Raw genomic sequence first — 20,977 nt, forward strand, 5'->3', positions numbered from 1 at the left:
GCTTCCTGTTTCCCACACTGGCTGGCCAGAAGTCCAGAAGCAGGACATGGAAAGAAAGCTCTCACTTGTTGATACTGGGACCATATTCATGCAAGACGATAAGCCAAGATCCAGGGAAAATGTGGCTTCCCGTGCGTGGAGGGCAGCGATCTCGTGCCTCCTGGTCCCACTCGAGAGCATGACCCAGCCCAGGAATCCTGGCTGACTGCGCCGTTTTGCAAGCCAGCTCCCTAAACCAGGGCTTGTTCCTGTTTGTGCATTCTGGCTTGTTCAGGAGCAAGAAGCAGGGATCCCTGAGTTCAGACAGTGCGCCTAAACAAACCCTCTTGTGATCTGTCTGGTCGGCTTTCCTTGTAGGAACTTCTTGTCCCTTATAAAACAAGGCCGTTACTTCCATCTGGTTGCAGTGGGTGCCTGAATTAAGAATGCTTTGGGCAAAGAAGTTGATTCTTTGATACCGGCTGGCCAGCGATGGAGCTGGAAGATCGCATGTTCTGGTTTTATGAGACGGAGAGCAGAGCTGGGAGCAAGAGCGGCAACGAAGGCGCTGCTTCGCTTTTCTAGCTCAGCGCCATCATTTGGAAGGCTAGCGAGACGTCCTTGCCAGGAATGGGATGGGGGGGAGGGGCGGGGAACGTCCTTTTCTGCCTCTGCGTGTTCCCATGCGCCGGATCACACAGCTGCACAGAAACTGCGTGCGCCGGGCAGGTTCCTCGCCCCTTCCTCCCCATTCTCCGGGCCAGCAGCTTTCTGTGCTGACATGCGTCTCGATTTGGGGCTGGGGTCCCGCAGGGTTTGCTTCTGTCGTTGCGACACTTTGAATGCAGCCTCCGTGCTTTGAATGTGTCATTTGACAGGGTGTTGGGGATTAGCCGAACCCCCTGCTCTGGCTCTTTCGAAGCATCAGGACAGTCATCGGATTAGATGATCATCCCCACGCACACAGGGACAATTAAATACGGCCTGTGGGGATGAAAGGACTTCTGCTTGTGCCAAGAGTCTCTCGCAGCTTCTGAATGCCACGTGCGTGCGCACACGCACACACACACTTTGAGTTCCCGGCTGGGGGCCCTTTTGCAATGTACCTGGTCTAGGAATGTGCATGAATGATTTGCCATTTAGGTTCCATCACATGCTCTCCAACTCAGAGTGGCCCTCAAACCGGGAGCCCCGTCGCCGCAGCCCCGCTCAGCTCGTGCAAGCTCCAGGCCAGTGTTCCCCAGAAGGAGCCCAGCCCTCTCGCCTTTGGTCTTCTCCTGCCTTCAGCTTTCCCTGCCTTGGCAGTCTTCTCCCGGGAGCTTCCCCTTCTCGTGATGTGCTTGAAGCAGGACTGACTATCTCCGTTTTGCCCTCTTCGCTTCCGGGGCAAGCTCTGTCCCAGCCAGCTCCAGAACCTGCTTGGCACGAGTGCTGGGACGGGAAAGTTTTCTGTTCAGACAGAAAAACGCCCCGCAAATCCTGGGCTTTCCCAGCCAGCCACACCTGGAGTTGGAGGACTTCTATCTGTCTAAACTGGCTTAAGGCAGAGCCATAGCTGGCTCTGAGAACCAGGCGCGTTTTAATTTCCATTTCAGTTTCTAGGAGCTCTGAATCGCCCTGCCTTGCCTCCCAAGCACCTGCCTGCCCTGCCAAGGAGTTCTTTTCCTTCGTGCATTTCTGAATCCATTCCTGAATTTGGACCCTGTTGCTGCTGGGTTTGGGGCCGAGGCTCCAGATCTGCTCTCCGCCTTTGTGCCAAAATTCTGTCCTCCCCTTTCCGTGGAATTTCTGCAGCAAGGAAACGATGAAGCAGCTGCGGAGGAAACAGTGGGTAGTCGCAAGTGGAAGATGGGTGCGTACCCCCCATGTGGTTCTGTGAACAGCTGGAATCTGGAGGATTCTTCCCAAAACACCCACTGGGGGGTAACTGCACATGGCCAAGAAGCGAGAGGCAAAGGACTTGGGAGCAGCAGACAGACTAAAGGAGATGGGCGCCGTCCGTTGGCAACCAAATACCTGGTTTATACTGGGAAATGCTAGCTAGCGGAACAGGCTGGCTTGGAATTATGGGAATTGTAGTCCCACACGCCTGGAGAGCTCCAGAGGGGAGCTGACACCCGTGTCAGGTCCTTTCAGTGTCACCCCCCTAAAAAAACGGAGAGCCCCCCAGATTAAGAGCTGCTGCTCCAGAAGAAAGAATCACGGGTGAGCTGGGCTTTGTCGTGACCCCTGTCGAGCCCCTTGCCGTGGTGCTTTTTGGAAAGGGAGACGCGGGGCATCGCAGTCCGAATGCGGGCCGTCGCCACTGACTCAGGCAAAGGTGTGATGAGACAGGCGGGTTTAGCTTTTCCATCCTCTCCCGGCTGCTTCTAATTTGGATGGAGCCGAGAAACAGGTCCTCCCAGGAAGAGATCGCTGGGAGTTTGTGGCCTCGGGTTTGTTCGGCTTTTCTTGTTCTGGTGGCACGGAGCAAAGCCCTCTAGCCCGGATTAGGAATACAGATGTAGCAACCCAGCGCTTGCACCTGGCTTGTCTTGTCTGGAAATGCCGGGGTGGGCGGGGGGGGGGTCACAGCAGGCAGCAGTGAAATCGAAACCCCGTGGGTGGATTAGGCATCTGCCAACTTCCAAAGGTTCTGGTTTTGCAAGGAGCAGGGGGTGCGAGGGAAGGTTCGCCAGCCGCAGAGAAACAATGCAGAATCTTGTCGCCTCGGAGAGGTGGTTACATTTATCGCGGAGTCCCTGCAAACCTTGGTTGCCACAAATTGTCGGGGCCCCCAGTCTCCTTGCCAACATAATATTTTGTGCTGCAAACACAAGCCGTGTGTATCTCTCGGAGCGTAACCACAGCTTCCTGTGGCAAAGGCTGAAAGCCCTCACCGAGGACGGTGCCTTAGTCATTTTGCAGAATTGCACAAGCACTTTTCGCCCTCCTGCTTCTTTCTTTACACGCTGCAAAAGGTCTCCCTTTCCCAGGGCTTGCTGGGTGGGGTGGGCAGCCACCCCCACGCCCCCCAGAGAGCCTCGCTGGGGGCCGCACCCACCGTGCCCGGGAGCTCTTGCAGACTTCCGTCAGCCCCTGCAGTCGAAACGAGATCTGCTCGTCACATCGGTCGTGGGGTCGACTGGGGACCAGGGGGATCCCAGCTGGAGTCCTCCCTCAGCCACAGAGCACCCTGGGTGTTTTTGGGCCAGGCATTCAGTCAGGCTGCCCACCTCACAGGGTTGTTGTGAGGATGAGCTGGGGGGGAGGAGGAGGAGAATCGTGTGAGCTGCCTGGGGCTCCTCCCACGAGGAGGAACAGTAGGATATAAATGCACGGTGAGGATGGGGCAGTGGAGGATAATTTTCTTCCACCTGGCAAAACGTAGGTTGGAAGCTCCCTGGGGCAGAGGCTTCGCCTTCCTTTGGGAAACACCCTGCCAACAGATGACTGGTCGTGTTGTAAGCCGCCCCGAGGCTTCGGCAAGGGGCGGCATAGAGATGTTACAATAATAATAATAACAACAACAACAACAACTGCTTCTGGAGGGCAGGAGGGAGCGGATCGGAGAGGCAGGAAAAAGGCCCGGAACGGGTAGGGCAGTAAGAGAAAGGGAGGTGGGTTTGGAAATTCCTGCTGTGAGTAATGCAGCCCGAGGCGCTGGGGGCCACCGTGCGACGGGGGCATGCTGGGAGTTGTAGGCTCTTCTTCTGTCTAAACCGCACAAGATTGTGCCATGAGACTGTTGTGCCGTGTGCTCTTCTCTTCAACGCCCCATTCAACTCGCTGGACTTTACCTTGGAGATCAAAGGCTTGCTCTGTAAAGCTTTTGTTTTATTGTTAGCAGAGGAAAACAAATTTATTGCAGCACCTTTGTGCTCACTGGAAGGCAGAAAGTAACACACCCCTTTCTTTCTTTCTTTTCTTCTTCCTTTGCAAAGCACCACAAAGCCCAGGAAAGCCAGCGTGTTTGTCTTCTGTTCAGTAGAACAGAAGGGGGTGTGGGAACCACAAGCCAAATGGACAACCTGCGTCCTCGTGAGCAGGAGACAAGTTGTGGCAACGGCAGGCTCCGTCGTACCAAATCTTGCGCCTGGAATGCGCTGCCGCGTTCACTCGTTGGACCGGCGCATCCCGCGTCTTCAGGCTCGGCCCTGGGGAGTCACTCGCCGGGCTGCGGCTCCGATCACAACCCTCCAAGCACGTGCAGAGTTTTTGCCCATTGCCAGGTTGCCAGGCTCGCTAGGAGTGCCACGGATCCCGGGCAGGGGCGAAGGCTGAGCGAGCGACTGGCCCAGAGCTTCTCCGGGAGCTCCGTGGCTGGGCAGGGCTTCGAACCCAGGGCCCTGCTTCTTCCTGGCCTCACACTGGAAACGCTGCAGGACTCCCGAGGCCTGGAAGGTTCCCAGAGAGGGTCCCTTGCCATCGCGTCCTCCTGCGACCCGGTGCTCCCTCCGTGCTTTGACTACCGCAGTCGTCCCCCCCAGCCAGCGGCCTCGTCCCCGCGGGGCTTGGGCCACTGCGCTCGCAGCGGCCGCGGCCCGTCCCGTGCCTGCCATCCCGCTCCTGCGGTGTCGTCTTGCCACCTCCCACTTTTCCAGTAATAACCCGGCTATCCCGAGAAAGAGCAGCGCTTGCGAGGCAATTCGGGAGCTTCTAAAAATACAGAGGACGCGAGCGCAGGGCCGGCCTGCGACTAGCAGCAGCTGGTGGGAGGCCCGGCGGGCTGGCGTGGCGCCCGAGGCGGCCGGTTTCCTCTTTCATGGCCGGGGATGGGCGAGCGGGCGCTGGGACCCCGTGCCCCCGAGCGACTGGGGCCACGCCGGGGAAGTGGGGCGGACAGACCGCAGAGGCTCTTGGGGTGCCTGTTGTGAGAATCGGCAGCCCTTGGGGTGGGTTCCTGCTGGCTGAGGGCAGCCGCTGCCCTCGGCCATCCGAATTATTCTGGTCCCCGAGCACAAAATCGGAGCTACCTGGAGTACAGTGGGGGGTTAGGGCATCGAGCTGAGACTGGCGAGACCAAGACTCTGGTCTGGCTCAGCCGCAAAGCTCACGGGGTCCCTTTGGGCTAGCCACAGATTCCCAGCCGAGCCTACCTCGCAGGGTTGTTGTGAGGATGCGCTGCTGGCAAGAGATTGCCTGGGCCATATTGGGCTCCTTGCAAGAGGATGCGTTGGGATGGAGCAGCGAGGACGAGAAACAACCCACGCCCTGCATGTTCCTCTTGCCAAGGGCAGGCCGGACGGGCACCCAGCGGGCAGGCCATGAGCGGCGCCGGCTGAAGCCGGGGGTCAGACTAGGTGGCCCGGAGCCCCCGTCAGACTCGCTCGGTTTCTATGTTTCTATTCTTGGATTCCAGGCAGTTACTGTTGTTTTCGCCTGTTGTTGTTCTCTGCAGTTTTTGTTTTCGTTAGTTTGTCTTGACCAGGCTGCGCATCTCCTGGAGAACTTTGCTTCCTGGGGAGCTGAGAAGCGTGGCCCCTCGTGCTGCTATTGCAAGTGTGTTTAGATGGAGGAAAAAACCTACAACTCCGGCTGTCGGCAGCAAGCTGGGAACTGCAGAAATGCTGCTCTGTTTAAACACGCTCGGGGCCACACCCCGAAGACTAACACTTCTGCCTGATCATGCCGGGGCGTTCCACCCGCAGGAGCACACTCTGCTTCGTTTTCAGCGGGACTACTCTGATCAGGTCTGGCTGCAACCGTAAAACACCGAATTAAGAGCCCTCTTTGTCCTCGCTCTTCATTTTACCCAAACGTTGCTGAACACGAGTGTCTCTTTTCACTCTTCCGACTCTGCGGCGACCCATCTAAGGCAGGGAAGAGGACTCCCATCCGCATCATCCAGCATAGCTAATTCTGAGCTACTCTGCAGTGCCCCAGTACCTGCTTTTCAGGGGCAAATAAATGTATTTATTCACGTTTTATTTTGGGGAGCCCTGCGTGTCAGCTTAGAATCCAAATGGATGTGCCCGAACTCCGGGAAGAGGCAGCCCCTTTTCGAATACGTGCACGGACCCTGCATCCGAGGACGTCCGGAAGGGCTCCTCGCCCAGCCCCCTTCGTGTGGGGGAAGCGTCCAGTTCCGCATGCGGTGTGCTGGTGTTCCCGGGCCGCGGGAAAGTCACGGCTGGGTTTGGGGACGGGGCCTGGCCCGACGCAGCCCATGGACCTGCTCCCTAGCGGGGCCCTGGCCAGGTCCACCCGCCTCGCTCCCACTGCAGCCTGCTGATTGATCCGCGCTTTGCCCCGAGCCCGGCCACAGAGGCAGCGAGGAGGGAGCCGGGGCTCTGTTCACCTGCTGCATCGATCGCACGGATGCCCGTCTTTTCCCTTTCCTGAAAGACCTCTGCGTGGCGTGCATCGTTCTCCTGCTGCTGCTCTCGGCCTTGCCGCACAACAGCCCTGTGAGGGAGGCCGGGCTGAGGACCTGTGAGTGGCCCAAAGGCACCCAGCAGGCCCTGTGGCTGAGCGGGGACTCGATCCCGGATCTCCTGAGACCCAGCCCTGTGCTCTCTGGGTGCTGAGGGGCAGGAGGGGACCCCTTCCCCTGCAAACCCAGAGGTGGCCCGGTCGACAGGGAGGGTCTGCCCCTCGTGTCCCGGACACCGGAGAATCCCCGCCGCTTTGCTCTTCTGCAGACGCGCCCCGGGCAGCTCGGCCACACTTCCCCGGCCCCCAGGCGCTCTGGCCACGTGGCTGCTCCCGGTGCGTGGGGTGTGCAGGAAACAGAGCGGCCCTCCCGAAATTGCACCCACGCCCCGCAGCAGCTCCGCTGGCCCACCCCCCGCCCCACACCCGGAGGAGGGCCAGGTGCTAATCCTGGCAAGCTTCGCAGGGGATGTGGTTTGCAGAGTGCCAATTTCAGTTGGGGCCGTAGGCGCACGGGAAGGGATGCGTCCCGGCCGCAAGCCACCCACCCGCCGGGCTGTGGGGGCTCATGCGATCTGGCAATGGCGTCCGTTGGTCACGAACCGGCTGCCGCTGCCCGGGATTGCGCTCTTCGGCTCCGTGGGGCGTGCTTTGTTGGCCGTGGGCTGCACGTCTGGCAAGTGGGTGGCAAAATGCAAGTTTCTGCTGGTTCAGGCTTTTTGGGCACAATCCTGAGCGTGTTTTGCATTTCACAAAGCGCCACAGTGCCAGCCTTTCTGAGCGAGTTGTGGGACTTTTCGGCAATGTCTAAACATGCGCAGGATTGCGGCCGAGGGCCGGATGGCACGAGCGCTGGGTCAACCTGGAGAGGACGAGGCCTGGGCACACACGGGACATTCAGCCCAGCCAGCAAAAGATCTGGTGCGAGAGGACCGCTCCTGTGAGCCCCAAGTCGGTCACCCAGGGAGGAGGCCGCCTGTCCCAGGCCTGGCTGATCCACTGTGCCTGCCTTCTGGCTCGTCAGGAAACGTTTCTGCTGCCCCAGCTCTGCCTGCTGGATCTGCCCCGTTGCGTCTCTGGCTGCGTCACGACATGCCTGGAAAAGTGATGGATACAGGAATATTCTCCTGGGCGTGGGTTATTTTTCTGCTTGTGCACTCCCAATTTAAACCTTCCTTTGCGGTGGCCGAGGGGCCGCCTTTCTTGTCTGTGTGGCGCGTCGGGCTGGGGGACCCAGCGTTGCCTCGCCGCTCGGCCCTGACGCTCCTGGCTAGGCCTGTTTCGAAGATGCCCGCTCTGCTCTGCCATCTGGCTGGCTGCGTGTGGTGAGTCATGTTGCCGGCTACGCCCAGGCCGCAGGCTCCTGTCCAGAGGAGCAAAGCTGGGTGCGGCTCTTTTGTTTGTGCTTTTCCCAGGCGTGCGTGCGTGCGTGCGTGCGTTTGTTCGTTCGGCCGATCGGTTCTGGCTCTGGAGCCCGTGCCCCTGCCCCTGCCCCGAAGCAGGACGGTGCCAGTTTCAGAGCTGGGGCAGGGCAGGGCAGGGCAGGGCAGGAGGAGCTTCTTGGCTCGGTCTCTGTCGTTCCTTGCAGGAAGTGAAATGCATCCACTTCTTTGCCTGTGTTGATTTAGGCAAAGGGTATTTCCCCCTCAGTCCACAGGCCCCCAAAGGCTTACAAAGCCGTTTATAAAGACCAGGATGCGGTCAGTTGGTGCCCAAAGGACGCCACAGCAAAGGAAACATGACTGGGACGGAGAAGGAAAGGAAGAGCCCAGCTGGGGGCTAGGTCTTCTTCACCTAGCCCAGCAGTGACTGCTGCAACTGCCACTGGAGGATGATGGGAGTTGTATTCCAGAACATCAGGATGGAGAAGGCTGCTTAGCGACCACAATACCGTGGGGGCATTCTAATTGCTCAGCCCCCCTTGAATAAGCCACAGCTTGTTTGCCGGCAAGCCATGGCGTGGGGCTCGGTCCTCAGGCCTCCGGCTGGCTCCGGCGCATGTCCCTGCATCCCTCGCAGCGGGACTCGTCTGGCGTCCTGCTCCACTCCAGCCAGCCCGTTTGCTTTGCTGCCTTTCAAAACTACTTTTTCAGAACCTCAAGAAAGCACGACCAGAGTTGTGTTCCTATATTTTTCATTTTGGCCCTGAAAAGTCCAAGTGAACGCTTCCTTTTCTGGACGAGCTGCATCCTCGGGGAAGCAGTGAGCTCAAAACCCTCTTAAAACCGGGCGGGTTGCATTGCCCGTTCCGTGCTCCTTTTTTGACATTTTCGCCCTTTCCCAATCTTCTTCAACCAAGAATTTGGCAACTGCACAGAGAGAGGCTGGCTTGTAATCAGCCTCTTCCCTTTATCCAATGCACGCTACAAACAGAGTTGCACGATTTTGTGGGGCTGGTTGTTGCTCTGTTTTGTTCTGAAGTGTGCTGAAGCAGTGGCAGCTGCTGCGAGCGACCAGTTGGCCGCTGGGGAGGTAGCCTGCTGGGAGAGTCCCAGACGCACCGATGAAATGGTTCCCCCGGATCTTGATGGCACCGTCGCCCGTCCTGCTCTGAACAATGCTTCGGACTCACCATGGCGAGCTGTGCATGATGGGGTGTGATGTCAGGCAAACCTCGCCGGTCGCTTTCCAGTAGTAACCATTCTGGGGGTTTTGAACTGGTTTCTTCTGAGCGAAATGTGCACCATGACAGGACTGGAGATGACCTGGAGTAATGGGGTGTGGCCCCAGATGGGGAGAATTCGGGTGTCCGAGGCAAGGAGGAAGCCATCTTAAAATGGAAATGCGATTGATTAAAACCACTTTTCTTGTCTAGACAAGCCTCACAGCTGCTTTTGGAGCGGGACCACAAAGCTCTGGCTGCAGGAGGAAGTATTTATCGATTTCCCGACCCCGCTGTAGTTTGGCTTTCTCTTGTCCGCATAGTGTACCTTTTGTGGTTTGCAGGGAGCAGGGGCCAGTCCTTCCCAAGAGGCTAAGAATTCACTGCAGGAGGATGGGACGGACGGACGGACGGACGGACGGACGGACGATCGGAGTGTCGGGAAGGATTTTGTGTGCAATGCTTCTCTCTCCCCCGAGCAGAACGACACTCCCACAACCGCTGCGACCGCGGTTGTTTTCCTGAGAGGGAAGCAGCCTGGGGAGTGGAGTATTTTGGGTGTGAGGCAGGCCTTCCCCGAGAGGGAGCCCTGGAGGCCAGCCCAGCCGGGCCGGCTGGAAGCGATGGGGTGCAGGCCGGCTCATCCCCAGGGCACCAGGTGGCGAGGCCTGGCGCGTCGGGGATCGGGTGCCCCACAAACCCTCCCACTCCCCCCTTCCGCCTCCATCGCTGGAGCGTCTCCTGAGCTGCTCCGCCAGCCCGAGTGTGCCCAGTTCAGCACCCGCTGAAGACAACGCCTCGGAGATCACGGCTCGGCCCTCCGATGGTTCTTGGCAATTAATTATGCTCAGCAAACAGCACCGGGTTTTATCTCAGCAGAAAGCACACAAAGCCAAGTTCCTGCAGTTTGAGGGCCGGGTTAATCGCTGGGTCCCGTTTCCTCTCTCTTATCTTATTTGCCTTTTAGGTTCGACAATGTTAGGATTGTCCCTCAACTTGCCTATTGGCCTCTTTGCGATAAAAAAAAAAGCCGGTCAGCATCTCTCACCTGTTAGAGCAGGAGTCAAGCCACTCACCTGGGCATGCCTGGCGTTTGGTTTCCCTCGTTCTCTTCATCTCTCTTCCTTAGAAGTGCCGAGTTGGGTGTGTGATTTCTGTGTCCCAGGCTGGGAAGCCTCTTGTTGGAGGAAAAAGAAAATACAGCAAGAGCGTGTTGACGTGAGCCGCCCGGCATAGAAATGTTTTAAATGAATGAATAATAAATAAATGTGCTTAGACTGGGCTTCAAAGGTTGCCGCTGAGTGCTGTCCACTATGGGAAAATTCTACGTGCTAAGAAAGCCAGCCTGTCAGGGAGGAGAGGTTTCCCTGAGAGGCTTGCTTCCTAGGTGCAGAGCTGTAGGTTTTTATCCATCGCTCTGTACGGAGGCGCTTCAGTCACCTGAGCCGAGAGCCGGGCTTTTTCGGACTGACACTGCCAGTCGCCCAACGTCCTGCCAGAGGCACGGGAGAAGCGCTCGGGGGAGGCATCCGGTCAGGCTGCCAGCGCTGCGCGAAGCCTTGCCCATGCAGGGGCCCGAAGGGACCTCGACCTCGGGGGGGGGGCCACGGCTGCTAAGCAGAAGGCTTTTTCGAGGGATCCTTGGGTGCGTCCTGTCGCTGATGTACGTGTTCCGGTGGAATTTGGTGCAGCTGGAATGTCTCTAGAAAACTCCCACGCCGGAGGGCATCGTGATTCCCCTCCTGCTTCCAGCTCGGAAGGATGCAGGAGCCCCGAGTGCCTTCCTCGGCCGCGGACGCCCCTCCAAGCTGTCATGGATGGCAGGCTGGCTTTCGGCATCTGGAGTGCCGGAGGCAAAATATTTTAAATAGCAGCCTGGCTCCTGGAAGACGTTGGATTTCAGGGTGGCTCTCCCTCCCACTAAGCTAAACCTGTCGGTTGCAATTGCTGCAGATCAGCCCTGCGAAGAAACAGACACGTATCCGGATATCTCCATCTGGTTGCGAGCGGCCATATTGCAGCCGAACACAGCCAGGGCGAAGGCGTGGAAAGACACCGCATGCTTGGGTTGATGAAGCGTAGGAGAGGCATTTGAGAACGGGTGGAAAATGCACGGAAGCAGTGAAACCAGTGCGTGATCCATGGCGGGGGAGATGGAGATACTGGGGTGCGGGGAACAAACTGGAATTTGGGGCGGGTTGCGTGCGGTGCCTCATCCTTCTGCAGTTCTGATCTGCTGTACCTTTCCGCCTTCCCGACTGCATCCCCTGCCCCCCGGATGACTTGTACTGGCTACGTCTGCCATTGCCACCCCATCTGGGGATGATGGGAGCTGCAGTCCAGCATGAGCAGACGCAGGGCATGCTGTGTCCTGTGTCTGTACATCTGTCTACCCACTGCTGGTTTCCCTGATGTTGTCGGACTTCAAATTCCATAATCCCCAGCCGGCATCGGGGAAGATGGGAATTACAGTCCAAGAACTGGGGTCACTGCATCAGCTGGGGCAGAGCTTTGTCCCGTGAGAAAGATGGCGATGTGTTGCGCAAACATCCGGTTTGCCAGGTCTCGCTGCGGGTGAGAATTCACGTTCTTTTTGAAAACAAGAATAGTAGCAAAGCTGTTCAGCACTTTTGAAAATAATTCTAAATACGTGCCCATCCCCAATCCATGGCTCAGCAGCTAACGGTTTGTCTCTTCCAAAAAGCCCCTCAGGTTTTTAGTGGGGGATTGTCTGCAAAACTGTGCATTTTAGCATCTGGATGATTCCCCCGCACCCCCTAAGATCCTTGCTTTGGTGCATTGTTTGGAGTAGCAAGAGAATACAGTGGAAATGCTTTATCTTGGCTATACTGTTCTGAAGTCATGGGGCTCTTCTGGTCACTGCACAGCGTCTTAAGAGGGAATGCTATGCATGAACACAGAGCAGGGAAATCCTATTTAAAAAGCATCCCATGGCTGGCCTTTTAGGCCTTTTCTGTGAACACGAATAGGATCATGTGCTTCGTGACTAAAACTGCTTTGGAATCAGATATATCCCTTTGGTTTCCCCCTGAGTCTTTGACAGTTGAGGCTCAATAAAAATTTAGCACCTGCAGAAAGTGCAGGTTTCTAGCAAATTAAAGTCTCCTGATTGTCGAGATAAAAGGAGGGACATGCAGTTGGTCTCTTGCTCAGTAATTCAGCCCTCAGGTGGGGAGCCAGGGACCAAGGAAGCTGGTGGCATCTCCGGAGGAGGGATTTGGCATGCAAATGCCTGTCATAGGTGTAATTAGGTTTTCATTTGCTTCTCAGCCTCTTCATTGCCTCCCTAAGTGCTGTGAAGTGTAGGGTTCTTGGCCTGGCATTTTGCAATGTTCTGGAAGGACCCCATGTAATGAAGACGAGGGGGGAAAGGAAAAGCGCCTTGCTTTGTCGTTAGGAAACACCGGGAAGAGCAGAAGTGTGGGGCTTGGACCATTTATGCAGTACATCTAATATTTTTCATTTCATTTCTGCACTGCCCAGTAGGCAAAGATCTCCAAGTTGTTTGTAGAGAGTCAAAGGTTAAAGATACATCGCAGAGAACACATACACGAGGACTTAATAAACATACAAAACACAGAAAAAGAAAGTATCTTAGACGCAAGACACAAAATAGCTAAATATTTTAGACACAAATATGTAAAAACTATTTAAAAACAGTCAACCACAAGAAAAATGGAAGACCCGATGAAAACCTCATCCTGTTTCCAGATGCTTGCGAGAAGATGGCCTTAACTTGATGCTGAAAAGCCCTTGCCGGGGAAATCATTTCGTGAAGTGGGAGCCTGCCCCTGTGTCTGCTTTCCCAGCCGCCTTTACAAGAGGCACCTGGAGAAGGTGCCCTGAGATGAAAACGAAGGCAGGCTCGTGCCGAGAGAGCAAGGAATGTCCATTTTATTTTACTTTATTGTTGTCGTTTATTGTCATGGATCCATGATGATAAAGAGCAACCTAGAATTTTTCAAAATGCAAACCGATGTCGTAGCGCTTCAGAGAGAAATGCCACACTCTGTGCATGTCTTTGGATTGTGTTGCATTTATCCGGACCCAGGGCAACCCCTTGCCGTGTTCTCCTCTCAACAGCAATCCTGTAAGGTGGGCCAGGCCGAGAGTCGGTAACTGGCCCAAAGTCACCCTCTGAGCTTCGTGGCTTAGTGAGGAGTAGAACCCAGATCTCCCGACACGCCAGCCGCTGTGCCACGGTATCCAACAAGATTCCAGAGTGGTCTTTTAAATTGCACGATGCAATTTAAAATCTGATAATATCGTGAGAATCTGTTCTTGTGGCAATACGTGTGCAAGAAGGGCTTGTGTCCCGTCGTCTCGCCAGCCTCCGGCTCCGGCCTCCAGCGATCGTGTGCCACCGTGCCAGGAAGGCTCCTGCTCGCGCTCGGCGGTCCCTGGACCCGGCCTGGGCTGGATTTCAAGGCTGCCTTTCGCAGGCTTCCCCTCCTCCTGGCCGCACTGCTCAAGTTTCTGGCATGCCCACAGCCACTTGCAAGTGGAAAACTTTCCTCTCGCTGCCTCGGAAGACCAGCGCGGGCAGGGTGTAGCCGGGGAGGGACGGCATGGGGTTCGTGCGGGCTTCACCGCCCCCTGGCTGGACTCTTTAGAAGTGATGCGTCTTGCCGCCTTCCTTCCCCACTGCGGGAAGGGCCAGCGATCGACGAGACGAGAGCCCACGAGCGGCCCGTGGCCCGGTTGATCCGGGGGGGGGGGGGGGGGCCCCCCCAAACAAACCCCCCGGGGGGGGCCTTCCCCCCCAGTGCCCCCCCCGCCCCGCCCCCCGCTTGTGGGCCCCCCCCCCCCCCCGGTTTGGCCCCTCAAGTCCTTGTGGGTTGAGGGACGAGGCTGAGTGCGGAGGGGCTCTTCCCTGAGAGCCTGGTGAACTTCTGCCTGCGATCGTGGACCAAAGATCTATCTGACCAAGGAGGACTTTGGTTATCCTGCTCACGTGCCCCCGGGTACGCTTGGCCAGGCCTCCAGGGTGGCCAGCCCCAGACCTTCCCAGAGCCCCGAAAGCCCGTTCATCCCAATGGAGGGTCGTTTTGCTTAGTCCAGTCGCCACACGGGGGGCGACTTTCAGGGCCGACAGCTCCAGCTTGCAGCACCCTTCTCCTCCCACCCGAATCTCTCCTTGCGCAGCAATTCAGTTGAGAAAACCCCTTCCCATTGTTTAGGATGTTCTCAGGCAGAGTGCAAATAAAAGCGTTTATTCTGAGGTTAGTTAGATGATAAGCTGATCTGCCACCGCTCCTTTCCCAAGGCTTCTGCTTCGCACCCTTGGGTGTTCCTTCCCTGGGGGGTCGTCTTTCTCTGCCCCCCCGTCCGTCCCTCCGCACAGTCTTAAGCTGGCCCTGTGCAGAGACGGAACTCCAAGAAAACACCCGCTGCTCATCACACGATTTCCAGATCACACCAGATTTTCCTCCAACAAACAATAACGAGCTGCAGAAATGGCTGCACAGCGCAGACGCAGCATGGCGTGATGACGGCCCCTTGTGACGCGCCCGGGCGTGCGCTTCGTCTACAGAAGCCCCCTAATTATGCACAGATTCGTGTCCTTTGGGCTTTAGCCTGACATCTTTCAAGAGGCCTTTGTGGTCCCCCGCGCCTTTTAACTGGACGTGCTGGCGAGGAGCCCGAGCTTTCTGCAAGCAGAGTGTTCATTCCACCAAGGCCGCCCCCTTGTCCAGGTCTCTGCTTGGAGCGAGGCTGATGGGGCATGTGGTTCCTTTGCACTCCAAGGTAGCTAGTCCCCTGATGGTTCCTCCACCAGCCGGGGGAACGCAAGCTTCACATTCCGGCCGGCATATGTACCATACCTTGAATGCTCGGCTCCGGGAGCGGCTGGCAGGCATGTGGCGTGGTCAGTCCTTGCAGAAGGAGAGCGCGCAGGCCTGAGTCGGAGCCGCCGGGAAAGTGCAGGGAGAAGGGGGTAAGGGAAAGGGGCCCTGGGATCGCCCTTTACCGGCTGTCCCGCATGCGACCCTTTTGTGTGTCTCGTTCCTGCGGCACCCAGCACTTTGGCAGAGTCGCAGGTCTTCTTGCCCCGTCTCGGAGGGTTTCTTGGCTGTGCTAGCAGCCGAGGAGGGCAGGACAGCTCGGACAGCGCTGCGGTGCGGGACGGAGCTGAAGCCAGAATTGGTGCCAGCGCGTATTCGGTCAGACGTGGCTGCAGCGGGACGGGTGGCCAGTTTCGGTGGGCCCCTTTGGGCTCCGGGCCCCCCTTCCAAGTGCCTTGGGTTGGCGCTGACTCTGGCGCTGGGAAGGGTGTGGGGAAGGGCAGCCAGCACAGGACGCTCAAGGTGCCGGAGCGCTTCCCACGGGCAAAGGAGAACGCGTGTGGGGATTTTAAGTGTCGGGAAAGGCTCCTTCTGGGTAGAGAGGGAGGATGTGCAGATAATTCAGAACTGGTCTGGGGGGTGTCTGCACTCTTACCTGTCGTTTCCCAGGCTCAGTTCAAGGTGCTGTGTTCATCTTGGAGGCATTAAAAGCTTCTGGACCTGGCTACCGGAGGGGCCACCTTGCTCAGCCCGAACCTGCTCCGTTACTGGAACATGCAGGAGGGGTCGGTTTGATGCCCCCCTTAATGGCAGAGAGGGGAAGGGGCCTTTTCCCTGCCCTTCTCCCAAATGCCACAATGCCCCCCCCCCCCCAGAGCTGCCCCATCTCCGCAGGCGTCACCTTCCAACTTGCTCTTTTTAAAATCCTGTTGCAGTGGCTTTTAAGGCTGTTTTTACAACTTGGCTGAGTCTTGATCAGTTCATGCCACTTGTTTTCCAGACGTTTGTAAACTAGCCAGAGAGACCAGGCAATTGGCAGGATAGGAATATAATACAAATTTACATTATTGTGATATAGTTTGCAGAAAGACAGTGCAGAAATGTGGGCAGTAACTAATTATAAATAGGAAGAATCATAGTATGCAACAGTTTGGGTTCAGGTCTAAAGAAAAAACCCACATAATGGGCAGCTTTTTACTTTTTAAGGGCTAGGGAAACCCAGCAAGAATTTTCCATCTCCAAAAGGAATAACGAGGGATTGAGAATATTCGAGGAGGGAGAAGGTGAAGGAGAATGGAAGCAAAGGAGGCTGGGACTGAGAAAACAAACCAGGGTTTGTCTGACTACCTGCCAGACAGTCCCTGGGTTCAACAAACCATGGATCAACCTGGTATGCAAACCGGGCTTGTTCCTTGACTCGCACGGTGGTGTCGGGGTTAACACTCGAAAACACGCAAGCGCAGGAAAACATCTTACCCAGCACACTGCAAAAACAAGATTCTGTCCTGCCTCTTAAAAATAGTTCCGCTCCTGCTTCTTTCAACAACCCTACAAATAAAGCAGAAACAAACCCCTTTCCAGCTGCTGAAATTGCATCAGGCATTGTTGAGATATTTTAATGCCAAACCCTCTGCAGCCAAGGGGAAAGAGTTTTGTCTCAAAAACTGGCAGTGTGGCAGGGTGACGTTCTCTGGAGGCGCCGTCCCGTACGAAGTAGAACTAGTATTCATTTTTTTTTGCACTTAAGGGGACCTGCCGAGTGTGCAGATAATATATTATTGTATGCATTATATTCTTTTCGGCATCAGGCAAAACCCTTTTTATTTCCCCGTTATTTTAACGTTTAATCGATTTTAACGGGGGTTTTAGTATATCAATTGTCGGACGCTGTGGGGTTTGTTTCATTCCACTCATTTTTTGTGCGCCGTCCCGAGATGCTTGGAGCGGACGGGTTAGAAAAGCTTTTAATTAATCAATAAATATCCTGAACCGTGTTATCACATTCACCTACAGAGCTGGCTTTAATTTCTTTCTAGATTGAGACGTTGGAACGAGCAAACCCAAAGGATTGGCAAGTGAGAAGCAGGGAATTCCTGGGGCGGTTCCTGTGTGGACCAAGCAGTCGACGAGGTGGGTGGCCGGACAGCACGGCCCATTCTTGTTTTCCTGTCTCTCCCTCTCCCTCTCTCTCTCACACACACATTTTCGGCTTCTGCAGTTTTTATTAGCGTGCCCTTCCATGTAAAGACACCTGAGCTTTGAATTATGCAACCAAGTAATTCAGGAATGAAGGACCCCATGACTGGGGCTCACAGCTTATGGGGTTCAGATCTGGCCCCCATTGCATGGCATTCCTTGGCTTTAACCCCTTTCTATGCCGCCACCACCCCTTTGGCAGTTCTCTTCCTTTTATGCGCCAGTCTAAAAGCCTGAAATGAAAATCTGTAAGTGTAAATTGGCTAATGCGTTTGGTAATTTGGCCTCACCTCTTTCGCCTTCGGTTCTGCCCCCCCGGAGTGCTGACCCCGGTGGAATTCTGCCTTGGGCGGAAAAAGTTCGGCACCTTCGGAAGCCTTCCTTGATTAAGGGTGCAAATCGCACGCATGTTCAGGCAGAGGTCCCACGGCTGGCAACCTTCTTCAGCCAGCCACGTCCCTGTTTAGAAAGGGTTAGGTAGTGGGAAATTTTTTTCTTAGGCCCCGATTCCCACTGCAAGCTAGGAATGATCGCGCTGGACTAGAAGGAGGTTCTTTAGCTCTGCTGCCCCAGTAATCGCAGGCGGAGTTGTGAGTAAGCCAAGCTATTTTTAATGTGCTAATCTGACTGATTGGTGGGTGTGTAGAGCAACCTCGCAGTCCTGAAACACTGTCCGGACAGCCGAAGGCTTGTTTGGACTCCCAGCTTCGGGGCTGGAAAATTGTTCTGGCCTGAGAGCTGAAGAGCCATGCTCGGATGCCCTCTTTCCACAGGGCCACCCCTCAAAAGACCATGCCAGCTGGTTTGCTGAAGCTGTGAAAGCGACCTCAGAGAAGGGGGATCGTGGGAGTGGGGGAACCAGTGCTTTCAAAACAGGACATATTCTCCCCCCGCAGGGCACCAAAATGAGCATTCCTGCTGTTGGGCAGAGTGGGAGAAGCGAGGGGGTGCCTTGTTCTCCTTCCGGTGCTTCTCTGTACAGCATCCCTGTGGAACGGTGTCCTCTGAGGAAGGGCCGAGCAGCAAAGCTGTGCTACCATCCTGCACTCTTTAGCCGGTCCTCCAGTCACGGAGAGCGGCTTCATGAGCAGTGCAGTGTAGTAGGCAGAGCAGAAAGCCAGGTTTTGCCATTGCTGAGCCTAACCACTCATGGGCTGGCTTGGGATCAGTCCCCATCGCTGTACCGTGGACCAGTTAAAAACCTGCCTCATCAGTTTCTGTGGGAAAGTCATCTGCACCACCCTGAGCTCCCGAGAGGGAGAACGAAGCAAGCACAGAACGAATAAACACGTGTTCCGTGTGCAAAGCTACCAGCTTCGGCTCTCGGGGCTGCAGAGCCTGAGAACTGGAGGGCACGGGTGTTAGTTTTGCAGACGGCCTTCACTGTGCAGCCGGTAGGTTTCCCTTGAGCAATTCTTTCTGCTCTTTCGTTTTAAGATGGAGAAGGAGGACGAAGGTCCCCGAGAGATTTTGCTCCCTGACTGGCAAGGCAGCGGTTCTCACGGCATCACGATCGATCAGACGGATGAAGGCGTTTTTGTGAAGCGAGTCCAGGAGGACTCTCCGGCTGCCAAAGCAGGTGTCGTGAAGGAAGGTCAGTCACGTGCCCCGCGAGGCTGGTCTGACACAGCCGCCCCCTCTGGGCAGAGCAAGCCCATCCCTTGAATCCCGCTCCCTGTTTGCCACCCTCTTCGTAGCCAGCAAGCTTCTGGTCCTCATTGTCTGCCTTTATTTTAAAACATCGTACTGCCCTTCCTGTAAAACTTCACCCTAGAGGACTGTTTTTAAAGAAATCCCTGCTTTTCATGCAGGTAAAATCTGAAAAGCCAGGTGACAAGCCTGGATAAAGTGCAGACTTTTGAATTAAGCTTCTCAAAATGATGCCTGGGTGAGCTTTCCCCAAGCTTAGAGAGTAAAATCTGGAAGTTGTGCAAAAGCACATCTCCTTGAAAAGATCATTTGAACCACTGCATTTTTATTCTCTTGTGTTTTATGGTTTTTGCTATTACTGTCACCTACTTTTATCTGTATGTATGTATGTATGTATGTATGTATGTATGTATGTATGTAGGTCCTATTGTTGTTATGCTGCTGCTGAGCTCCCTACTGTGCCTAGATCTCTTGGCCCAGTTAGGGCTGGCTTAACCCACAGGCTTCTTGGAAACTTCTGGCTGGCTGCAGCGGAAAACAGGGCCTCTGTCAGCAGCAGTCTTCCGGTGTCCAGCCCAAGACCCCTCAGAGTTTGGGTGCTCTTCCTCTGCTTTTTCCCAGGGGATCAGATTGTGAGTGCCACCATCTACTTCGACAACTTGCAGTCTGGGGAGGTGAATGAACTTCTGAAGAATGTCGGCCATCACACCGTTGGCCTTCGGCTGCAGCGAAAGGGAGACCGGTCTCCGCTGCCAGGGCAGTCTTGGTCCCACGACGTCTTTGCCCCCAGCAGTCCAGAGGTGGTCCTGGTGAGTGAGGGTCCCCCGCGAGGTGCCCATCGTCAGCTGTTGGAGGAAGAACCAGGAAAGGTTCCTCTGGGAGAAGCTTGAAGGAACCAGCTGGGCTCACGATCTGCTGGTCTTCATGGCTTTGGGTACTCCAGTCCCCCAGCGAGCTTCATGATCAAATGAGGGTAACACCCGGGTTTCCCAATTCCCAGGACAATACTCTCACCACAAACAGATGGATGAGATCCACATTTTGTGAGTGCCTCCACCTGTTTTCCATTGGGTTTTAAGGTGAAGAATTAGGTTTAAGATAAAGAAAAGAGGTAGACAGAAGATAAAGCTCCCAACTGACATGTAGGTATGCATAGAGATCAGCATTTTGTGCTTGTCCTCTGTGCCTACATCTTGTGCTCTGCATGCATAAGCATTTAGATTAACAACCCATTCCCTCTGTTCCAGAGCGGCGATGACGAAGAGTACAGACGGATTTACACAACGAAAATTAAGCCTCGCCTGAAATCCGAAGATGGCATGGAAGTGGAGCACACGGGGACACAGAGCCGAACGATCACCGTCACCAAGAGGGTCACCGCTTACACGGTCGACGTGACGGGTCATGAAGGCACCAAAGAGATCGACATCACGAGCCCAGAGTTTAAAATCAAGATTCCCAAGCATGAGCTCACTCGTATTTCCAAAGCAGAAATTGAAACGGAGCCTGGGAAAACAGTCATTAAGATCCCTCATGCAGATTTGTCCGGGAGGACCACTCAAGTAAGAGACTCGCCCACCGAGTTGAGAGGAAGGCCAGAAGTCACGTATGCTGGACCAACTGCTGAATCACCCTCCCGCAAGCTGGAGTTTGGCGTTCCTGATGTCCGTGTGGGAATGCCCAAGGTGGGGAAAACTGATACCCGTATCTCTGGCCCTGATGTTTCTGGGGTAGGTTTGAAAGGCCAGACAGGCTTGGCTGCGGGATTCCATGTTGCAAGGCCTGAAATAAATGGGAAAACGGGAGATGTTGCTGGCATAGACTTGAAAACGGGGGTTGTGGGAAGCAAAGTACCACTGGTGGAAGGAGGTGTGGGAGGAGCACAAGCCGATCTGTCCTTGCCACACCTCAGAGGTCCTTCCGTGGGCATTTCAGGGCCACAAGTAAGTGGAGAGCTGAAGGGTCCGCAAGTGGATTTTCCTGCGGGAAGGCTTGAAGGCAGCATCAAAGCCCCCGATATGGACATCGACAGCAAAGGGAAAATAGCATTTCCTGCCATGAAAATGCCCAAGTTTGGCATATCGACTCCAGTTGCTGATGTTGAGGTTCCTCAGTTGGATGCAGCTGCTCCAACAGTCCAAATCAAAGGCCCGGAATGTACATTAGGAGAAGCTGGAATTGCGCCACCACAAATAGATGTGGGTCTCAAAGGACCGGACTTGAAGGGTGGAGTGAAAGTTACTACACCAAGACTAGAAGGTGCCAAGGGGGATTTCAAAGGCCCGAGAGTGGACATAGCTACACCCAGTATTGATATTAAAGGCCCTGGAGAACATCTGAAAGTCAAGACCCCTCAAATATCCATACCGGACATTGACTTGAAAGGCCC

General features: G+C 55.4%; 1 protein-coding gene across 1 annotated transcript in view; it reads left to right on the plus strand.

Moving 5' to 3' along the window:
• LOC123021798 (neuroblast differentiation-associated protein AHNAK-like) overlaps nt 1-20,977 on the plus strand; it is a 54,342-nt gene that overhangs the window by 14,156 nt on the left and 19,209 nt on the right. The window contains exons 2-5 of the mRNA XM_044426876.1: nt 16,779-16,872; nt 18,376-18,532; nt 19,210-19,397; nt 19,836-20,977. Coding sequence (XP_044282811.1) covers nt 18,376-18,532; nt 19,210-19,397; nt 19,836-20,977 — 1,487 coding nt within the window. The 5' untranslated portion in view covers nt 16,779-16,872. The remainder of the gene's footprint in view (nt 1-16,778; nt 16,873-18,375; nt 18,533-19,209; nt 19,398-19,835) is intronic.

Source organism: Varanus komodoensis, unplaced genomic scaffold, assembly GCF_004798865.1.
Source record: "Varanus komodoensis strain SLA01 unplaced genomic scaffold, ASM479886v1 scaffold189, whole genome shotgun sequence".
In the NCBI taxonomy this organism is placed as follows: domain Eukaryota; kingdom Metazoa; phylum Chordata; class Lepidosauria; order Squamata; family Varanidae; genus Varanus; species Varanus komodoensis.